The 10547-nt window shown below is 38.1% G+C and overlaps 1 protein-coding gene across 2 annotated transcripts in view; it reads right to left on the bottom strand.

Annotated features, from left to right (window-relative positions):
• Positions 1–8746, bottom strand: part of DNAJC12 (DnaJ heat shock protein family (Hsp40) member C12) — a 34069-nt gene extending 25323 nt beyond the window's left edge. For both annotated transcript variants that reach the window (XM_027130125.1, XM_027130126.1), the window contains exon 1: positions 8518–8746. In XM_027130125.1, the coding sequence (XP_026985926.1) occupies positions 8518–8595 (78 nt within the window). In that variant the 5' untranslated portion in view covers positions 8596–8746. The remainder of the gene's footprint in view (positions 1–8517) is intronic.
• Positions 8747–10547: the final 1801 nt, after the last annotated feature.

Raw genomic sequence — 10547 nt, 5'->3', positions numbered from 1 at the left:
TTTTTTTTTTTTTTTGCGGTACGCGGACCTCTCACTGTCGTGGCCTCTCCTGTTGCGGAGCACAGGCTCCGGACGCGCAGGCTCAGCGGCCATGGCTCACGGGCCCAGCCGCTCCGCGGCATGTGGTATCTTCCCAGACCGGGGCACGACCCCGTGTCCCCTGCATCGGCAGGCGGACTGTCAACCACTGTGCCACCAGGGAAGCCCTAGTAGTAAGCATTTTTAATTAACAAGTAATTTATGAATACTCACGAACTCTCTTTGAAAAAATGTCTATCGATACAGAATTTTTTTAAAAAAACCTTTACTCCTTTTCCACTAAGATAACACAATCCTTCAAGACACATTTTTACACACTTATATACATATTTATGTATATATTTTGGGGGGATTTAATAATACAAATGGATAAAATTATACCTATCTATCAAAGGTAGAAAGTTTGGGGTTTTTGTTTTAATTTTTAATTCCTATCCCATCTTTAAAAATTAAGAATAATCCATATCTGTCTTTCATTACTTTTCATAGTTTTATTGTCACAAAGTTTATTACAAATCTCCTATGTACGGCTGGTTCTGGGTAAACTAACCAGTAAAGAGGCTTAGTTTGTCTTGGGCATGTTCTATTTATCTCCTGGCATCACCACCCCAAGTGTGGCCCGTGGACAAGTGAGGCTCTCCATGTCAAGGTCCTCTGAATCTTGCCTTCCAGACCCAATGTCCAATGGTCTGGAAAGCTGCCTACCCTATTGGACAATAAACATACAAAAAAGGTTCAACTTTACACATAATTAAATAAATCAAAACATCCATGGGATGATCATGACCAGTGTCACTGAGGGTGCAAAGAAATGAACTCTCTCATGCTTTCCTGGTGAGGACGTAAATGGTTCACATTTTCTGGAAATCAATTGGGATATACACATATATAAAAATCCTTGGGAATTCCCTGGCGGTCCAGTGGTTAGGACTCCACGCTTTCACTGCCGAGGGCCGAGGTTCGATCCCTGGTCGGGGAGCTAAGATCCCACAAGACAAGTAGCACAGCCAAGAAAATAAATTAAAAAAAAAAATTTTAATCCTGTAATTTTTTTCATACTCTTTAGTTCAACAATTTCAATTCTAGGAATTTGGCTAAGAGGATAATCAGAGGTAGGAAATGGATTTAGTTATAAGAAAGTTAAATGAATTAAAAGTTATACACTTCAGGGCTTCCCTGGTGATGCAGTGGTTAAGAATCCACCTGACAGGGCTTCCCTGGTGGCGCATTGGTTGAGAGTCCGCCTGCCGATGCAGGGGACACGGGTTCATGCCCCAGTCCGGGAAGATCCCACATGCCGCGGAGCGGCTGGGCCCGTGAGCCACAACTACTGAGCCTGCACTCTAGAGCCGGCGAGCCACAACTACTGAGCCCACGTGCCACAAATACGGAAACCTGTGCACCTAGAACCCATGCTCTGCAACAAGAGAAACCACCGCAATGAGAAGCCTGCACACCGCAACAAAGAGTAGCCCCCGCTTGCCGCAACTAGAGAAAACCCACATGCAGCAACAAAGACCCAATGCAGCCAAAAATAAATTCATTAAGTAATTAAATTAAAAAGGTATACATTTTAAACAAAAACCTATGTGCCTAGTAATAGGATATTTGTTAACGTTAATTGTAATATAGCTTTAAGATGGGATATTTTGCAGTCATTAAAAAAATCATCTTTTAGTAGAAGACAATAATCTGAGAAATTTTATATAATGCATTCTATGAGAAAAGGTAAGCTACAAAGTATTATGTATGGTATAAAACCTTAATGTTTTCTCAAAAGGAATTACATAACATGTGAATATGTAAAATAAAGATAATGATAATAGCTAAGATTTATTGAGACCTACTCTGTGCCAGGCACTGTTCTAAGTACTTTATATATAGCATCTCATTTAATTCCCACAGCAATTCTATGAGGTGGGTACTATTATTATTCCCATTTTGCAGATTAGGAAACCAAGACATAGGAAAGTTAAGTAATTTTCCCAAAGTCACAGAGCTACTAAGTGGCAAAGCCAGGATTTCAACTCAGACAGTCTGACTCCAAACACATACAAAAATATATATATAGGGCTTCCCTGGTGGCGCAGTGGTTGAGAGTCCGCCTGCCGATGCGGGGGACACGGGTTCGTGCCCCGGTCCGGGAGGATCCCACATGCCGCAGAGCGGCTGTGCCCGTGAGCCATGGCCGCTGGGCCTGCGCGTCCGGAGCCTGTTGCTCCGCGGCGGTGGGAGGCCCGCGTACCGCAAAATATATATATATATATATATATATATATATGTATATATATTTATACATATACACATGTACTTATTACATAATACATAAATACAGCATAGATGTACGCATAATTGGCATGCCTATGTCATACTCCCAAACATTAAGCATTTTTCTCTGTGCTCTCTTCATACTCCTCATTTCTTTATTGAACATATATTAATTTTAGAAATTAAATTTTAAAACTTAAAAACTTATCTTTTCCATATCCTAATAGCATAGTATTTTGCTCTGTGCCAGGAAATACTCATGTGCAATAAGGACTAATTTGATTCCCACTTGAATGGATCTTCTCCAGCTTTTCCCTGGCCACACAAATGCCCTCTGACTCTCCCTCCATGCATTTAAATTTTAACCAAGTAAGATCGTTTCATGCCCCATCTCTTCTCTGAAGTCTTCTCAGATATTCTTTCCTTAATTCCTGTTGCACTTATAAACAGTACCGCACAGCACAGTACTTATTTGTCCTGGAATTGTTTCCTGTGTATGAGCTTTGATTCTTCGACTGGATGCCAATTTCCGTATACACTCGCACCATGTCTCACTTTTTTGTTTTGTTCTCCCCCCATCACGTCTAGTACTGGACCAATGCCAAGTGTTGAATGAATACTTGATTATAGACTGACAGATATTCTTCAAATAACATGACTAGTGTAATAGGAGCATTCTGAAAATGTGATTTCTTCATTAAAAGAATGCATTGATGGGGCTTCCCTGGTGGCGCAGTGGTTGAGAGTCCGCCTGCCGATGCAGGGGACACGGGTTCGTGCCCTGGACCGGGAAGATCCCACATGCCGCGGAGCGGCTGGGCCCGTGAGCCATGGCTGCTGAGCCTGCGCGTCTGGAGCCTGTGCTTCGCAAAGGGATAGGCCACAACAGGGAGAGGCCCGCATACCGCAAAAAAAAAAAAAAAAAAAAAAAGAATGCATTGATTCATGTGCTGGAAATGTATATATTACAGAATATGTTGCAGAAAAGACAAGACCCATTTTAATAAGTGGGTTAACATCCATCATTTCGATTTACTTAGTTTGAAACTGGATTTTTCCCACAAAACGCCCAATATTAGTAATATCCCTGAAATAGATTTCATGAGAGATCATCTTACATCATTCTAATGAAATGATAATTAATTAACATGAGCTATAGAAGTGATTTGAGCCATAAAATATACAATGGTAATACTGGGTTAAAATCCATAAAATACAGTAACTATCTATTAATCCACAGTGACAAAAATAGTTGAATAAGTAAGTAAATGTGGGAGAAGGGGTAGCTTTTCTTTACAGAAGAATTCCAAGTAATAAATGTAAATGGATGAGGAAAATAGAAAGTCACCATTAGGCAAACACCATAACAGTAACTCTTATAGGCAAGATTCCCTAAAGGATGCTAAAATCAGTGGGTGAACGTTTGAGGAGAAACACTGTGGTCTCAAAGAACTGTCACCAATATATTTGTTAACTACAAAAGGGAAAATAGTAACCCTACACTGCAAAAACCTGGCAGAAGAAAGCTGACAGACACATCTTAACCAAATGATCAAAGTTAATAAGACATATTACATCAGGTACCCCTGAAATGATGCACTGGGAAAGGCACACCATCACTTCTGTGGTGTTCTTTCCAAAAACACATAAACTCACTCTAATCATGGGAAAAGATCAAGCAAACCAAAATTGAGGGACATTCTACAAAACAACTCACCACTACTCTTCAAAGTGTCCAGCTCTTGAAAGACAAGGAAGATTTGAAAAATTGTCATTTTGGAGGAAAATAAGGGAACCAGACAACTAAGTACAATAAAGGATCCTGGCTTGGATCTTGGAAGAGAAAAAGGGCATTAGTAGAAAAATTGATGAAATTGGAAGGAGCCCTATACTTTAGGTCAGGGGTTGACTAACTCTGGCCCACAGCCCACGTCTGGCCTACCACATGTTGTTTTTTCTTTGTTGTTTTTTTGGGGTTTTGTTTTGTTTTTGTTTTTTTGTTTTTGCTGTACGCGGACCTCTCACTGTTGTGGCCTCTCCCGTTGCGGAGCACAGGCTCCGGACGCGCAGGCTCAGCGGCCATGGCTCACGGGCCTAGCGGCTCCGTGGCATGTAGGATGTTCCCAGACTGGGGCACGAACCCGTGTCCCCTGCATCGGCAGGTGGACTCTCAACCACTGCGCCACCAGGGAAGCTCCCACCTGTTTTTAAAATAAAGTTTTATTGGAAGACAGCCATGGTCATTCATTTACATGTTATCTATAGCTACTTTCTCACAATGGCCGAATTGAGTGGTTGTGGCAGAGACCATAAATCCTGCAAAATCTAAAATATTTGCTATCTCAGGGTCAGCACCAAGAGGACACACACAGGGACTTCCGTGGCGGTCCAGCAGTTAAGACTCTGCGTTCCCAATGCAGGGGACATGGGTTCGATCCCTGGTCAGGGAACAAAGATCCTGCTTGCCACACACGCAAAAAAAAAAAAAAGACAAGCAGGACACCTGGGTTTAAGGAAGTACTCACTCTCTCTCAGGTCTCTGCACTTGCAGAAACCCTGAGAGTTAGTGCCTCCTTAAATTTTGCATCATAAGCACTCTGCTTGCCTCACCCTAGTGCTGACCCTGTCTATCTGGTCCTTTACAAAAAATGCTTGATGACCACTGGTTGAGTTAATACTATTGTACCAATGTTAATTTTCTGATTTTGATAATGGTACTACCATTAAATATGATGTTAACATTAAGGAAGCTGGGTGAAGTGTATACAAGAACTCTATTATGTTTGCAAATTTTCTGTAAGCCAAAAATTATTCCAATATAGATGGAGCACAGAGGATTTTTGGAGCAGAGAAACTACTCTCTATGATACACTATGATAAGGTGGATAAATGTCATTATACAGTTGTCCAAACCCACAGAAAGTACAAACCCAAGAGTGAACCATAATGTAAACTATAGACTTTGGGTGATGATGATGTGTCAATGTAGGTTCATCAGTTGTAACTCTGGTGGGAATGTGGATAATGGGAGAAGCTATGCATCAGTGGAGGGGGCAGGTATATGGGAAATCTCTGTATCTTGCCCTCCATTTTGCTATGAGCCTAAAATTGCTCTTCAAAAACTTCTATTAAAAATCATTTCAAAATAAAATATTTAAAAAATAATGCGAATTATAGAATAGAATGGGGACTTCCCTGGTGGTGCAGTGGTTAAGAATCCGCCTGCCAATGCAGGGGACACAGGTTCCAGCCCTGGAAGATCCCACATGCTGCGGAGCAACTAAGCCCGTGCACCACAACTACTGAGCCTGTGCTCTAGAGCCTGCGAGCTACCACTACTGAAGCCTGCACACCTAGAGCCCGTGCTCTGCAACAAGAGAAGCCACTGCAATGAGAAGCTCGTGCACCACAAGGAAGAGTAGCCCCCTCCTGCAGCAACTAGAGAGAGCCCATGCGCAGCAACGAAGACCCAACGCAGCCAAAAATAAATTAATTAGTTGATTTTAAAAAAATAGAATAGAATGAATTTATGAAGTTCCAAGTGTACGGTGTTACTGTGAGGCCAAAACAACTCCCTCAACCACGACAACTTACTATATGCCAGGCACCATTCTAAGCACATTATGTATCATGTCTCATTTAATCCCAACAACACCTCCATGAGGTGAGTACTATTATTATCCCCATTTGCAGATTAGGAAACCCAGCCATAGAAAAGTGAAATAATTTTCCCAAGGTCACATAGCCAATAAATGGTTAAGATTTAAACCCAAGTGGTCTGAAGTCAATAAGAAAGAGAACTAGAAAAAAAATAGGTGTTTCTATTTATTGAGTTTATGCTCAGTTTTCAAGTCCATGAAATCTTGAAATGAGAAAGTCTTATTACCACTGAAATGTTGACCAGATATTAAAAAATTAATTAAGATCCACACCCAAGAGGCTGCCTTACACCACTAGTGTGTGGTATATGCATCAATAAGGACTTCAAAAGATTCATAGCATGCGTCTATGTAAAATCTGATTTAGGGAGAAAAAGCTAACTGATTTGGGCTCAAATTTCAGTAAATGTTTTTGAACAGGGGGTATTTGTTTCCTACTCAGCAGCATGGAAATCCTCCCATGGCCTCATATATGTCATTTAATTAATTTCCAACACAGGCTTTAAAGTGTAAGAACTGTATACTAAAGCAAAGAATTATGTGTGTATCTAACTCAATTGTTGTAAGTGGAATCAAAATATCAAGCTGCTTTGAAATTATAACTGCTAAATTGCTCTTGGATAGGAACAGTTCTGGTTAGTTTTTTTAGAGCATCAGATCAAGGAATATTTGAAGTAAAGAAAATCCATGCAACACAACTTAAGTAAAGGAAATGTCATAGTAATACTCAAAAAAAGGCATTAAAATATTTTTCAGTGAGAAGGATACATATAAAAAGAGGGGAGAGGGGAATTCCCTGGAAGTCCAGTGGTCAGGACTCCGCCCTTCCACTGCAGGGGGCACGGGTTTGATCGCTGGTCAGGGAACTAAGATCCCGCAAGCCGAGCGGTGTGGCCAAAACAAACAGAAAAAAAGGTGGGGCACGGGGGAAGATATATATAAAAAGAATCGACAAAATTGTGACAGGTCATTGCATTTTAAATAAATCACTGTTACCTACACATGCTATGCCATTGACAGAATTAGTAAAATACATCCAGAAGAAGGAATGTCAAGACAATGCTTTTATTCTCCTTTTAATATATGCTACGGTATACACCATAGTCTATTCAAGACTAATCTTTCTTTGTGGAAAGATTGAAAAGACAATAACATAACTACAAAAGACTGACTAAAGGGTCAAGAGATTTATTAAGGGGCTATTACAACCTTTACTTTATAACCTAGCATGACAATATTTTTTATAAATCCAAATCGTGAAACTTTTCAAATTAAATTATGTTCCTTTGATTCAGATAGTTCCTTCAAAAATTATCTGGCAAGAGTATAATCCAAAGTATGAATAACACATAATAAGCTTTCTCAGTTGCTCTAAGTGTGTTTAACTACAAGGAACCTAAGATAACTTCCTCAGGGTGACGAAATTAGAGATAATCCCTTGTGTCCAATATTATTCTATTCTCCAAACAAAATGAAGTACATTTTATTACTTAACTCCAGCCTTATGAAACAAAGATGAATAGAAAAATAATTTGCTTTAAAATATTTTAATATTAATGGCTATATTTTAGTAATAAAATAAAATAAATATTTTAATACTTGTTATATAAATATAAAATAATATGAACATATTTAATAATATAATTGAAATATATTTCATATTCATCTCAATATTTAAAATATTAAAAAACTGTAAATAAATGAAATGTTTAACAATAAGAGAATAACCAATTGTGGTACAATAGTAAAATGAAATATACAATCATTAACATATATATGAAGAATCTTTAGTAGCCTGGAGAAATCCTTGTTATAATGTTAACAGATAAAAAGCGAACTTGTCTTCAAAAATATATATATAGGAAAAAGACTGGTGATTAATATATCAGACATTAATAGTGTTACCCTTGGGAGGTAGAATTATAAATGAGCTTTCCATAATTTAAAAAACTTTTACAACCTTTATAATTATCTACGGGGACCTTTAAAAACATTGTTCCATTATAGATCAAGTGAACAATTATAGAGTTTTCACACATTTTGTTTCAGAAGCCAGACTTTAAAGAAGTAATTCCTCTCACACAATTTGAAATATTAACATAAAACGATATTTCTTGGTTTATATAATTTAACTACTCACATAAAAGTACATATTTTAATAAAACATTTTAAAATCACTAATTGCTAGAAAATTACATCTCATCTCAATTACAGTGTAACTTACCATAATAAATAGCTTATGTATACTATGAAACACTGCCAATAGCAATTACAATTAAATTTCAAATATGTATTTTTAGTATATTTGAAATAGAGTCTATGGCCATGTGACAGAATACACATATTCAATCAGAAGCTTCCATAAAACTGAAAAAGGACATTATTCAAGTAAAGACCCAGCACATATTTAAGTCCTTAACTTTCTCTGAGCCAAAAGTGCTTTAAAATAATACAAGATTAGATTTTTAGGCAACGTAAGTTCCAAATTAAAACCTTAAATAAAAACTTGAAATACTGTTGTGAAAAAGAACGGCATTATTCACTGCCTTACCGAAGACAGTTCATCACATCCCAGTAACGTGTAGTAATCTTCACTATCTTCCAACCTGTAATTCAGTATCGCGTCCATTTAGATTACTAAATCAGCTTTTCTTCCCTCTGAAACAAGAGGCACAATGAACTGCGAATTAACAGGAAAAGCCCTATGAGGTCTGGTTTACAGCTGCGCGTTCCAAACGACAATAACTAGATTTAAGTCTGCCCACAGTCAACACACCAGATGTCATCCTAGACCTTTGTAAACTCTACCTTTCATTGGCTGTTTATACAAGAGAAAAGAATAGCCCACGAGCAGAACCGTTGCAGTGCTGCCTGGGATCTGTAGTTTGAATTTATGTAAGCGACGTAGATGAACCATTCCTCTCATGAGTCGACAAAGACTCCATTTTTACACACTCCCCAAATTGGCCATCTCTTCATCTCCTATATATTTTTATCTTTTTCCATTTTTTTTAAGGGATAGAAAAAAAATTGAAGCATTATGGTAAAATCTTAGGATTTGTTAAATATGAGTAGTAGGCGCTTTTCTGAGTGTTTACAGTATTTCATAAGTTTTAAAATAGTTTAAGAGTAGAAAGAAATAGACTAAGAAAGCAAATTTGTATTCATTTGACAATCTGTTCATTCAATAAGTATTTATTGAGGACCTATTTTATGTTCAGCACAATTGTAGAAAAAGGTGTGGTAAACAAGTCTCTGTTTTTAGGGAGCTTACATTCTGACAGAGGGAGGCAGACAAGACACATGCAAGCAAAGAGGATTATTTAAAATAGTGATTTTTGTCACAAAGGAAATAAAATATGCCAGTGAGAAGGAGAACTGTATGATGACTGGGGTCTGATCACTGTGCCATTTCTCGTGGGCTGGCTCTCTCCACACTCAGGAGTGTGTCTGGCCTAGGGTGGGTCCAGGGTGCCTGTATTTCAGCTCACTGTGGCCCTAAGAAATGCAGGATTTAGAGAAGAAAGGGAGTGGTCAGGGATACATTTTAACTGCCTTAACCCTTTAAATGCCTCCATAAACTATTGCCTTAAAGAAATACTTTTTCATTGAGCTCACCAATATACATTTTTTAAGGTTTATTTCTAAAGAGAAATCACTGAAGTCCCATTTTTACTAATCCTTCATTATATATCATTTCTTGCTGAAAGTTTGGTGTGGAATTTTAAAACGAAGTACAAATTTTGTTTTGGAAATTTCACAACCCTTGAGGTATTTGGAGGCCCATTTGGGCATCACAAAATCCTGACCAGAATAACTAACAAATGGCCTTAAAAGGATATGAAGTTACAGCTGTGAAAAACAGTGGTGATTCCTCAACAAATTAAACATAGAATTACCATATGATCCAGCAATTCCACTTCTGATATACCCAAAAGAATTAAAAAAAGGAACTCAAACAGATATTTGTACACCCATGATCATAGCATCAGTATTCACGATAGCCAAGACGTAGAAGCAACCCAAGTGTCCATTAACAGAAGAATAAACAAAATGTGGTATATACATACAATGGGATATTATTCAGCCTTAAAAGGGAAGGAAATTCTGACACATGCTACATGGATGAACCTTGAAGACATGCTAAGTGAAATAAACCAATCACAAAAGACAAATTCTGTATGGTTTCACTTATATGAGATACATAGAGTAGTCAAATTCATAGAGACAGAAAGAAAAAGAGAGGTTACCAGGAGGCTGGGGGGAGGGACAAATGGGGAGTTACTGTTTAATGGGTATGGAGTTTCAGTTTGGGAAGATGAAAAAAGTCCTGGAGCTGGATGGGCATGATGGTTGCACAACAGTGTGAATGTTCTTAATGCCATTGAACTGTACGCTTAAAATGGTAAATTTTATGTTATATATACTTTACCACAATCAAAAAGAAAAGTTATATCCCTCGAACACTAGACAACCTTGCCCAGAAAAAAAAGTTTGCTGCCATTACTCTCTATCCTGAGAACAGGCAGGACTATGCTTTGATGTTGTTCTAAAGAACAAAGAGAAACGATGATTAAGAAA

The sequence above is a fragment of the Aethalodelphis obliquidens genome, unplaced genomic scaffold (genome assembly GCF_003676395.1).
Source record: "Aethalodelphis obliquidens isolate GAN/ISIS:26980383/991018 unplaced genomic scaffold, ASM367639v1 scaffold37, whole genome shotgun sequence".
NCBI classification, from domain to species: Eukaryota; Metazoa; Chordata; class Mammalia; order Artiodactyla; family Delphinidae; genus Aethalodelphis; species Aethalodelphis obliquidens.
This window is presented reverse-complemented; position numbering and strand designations above follow the sequence as displayed.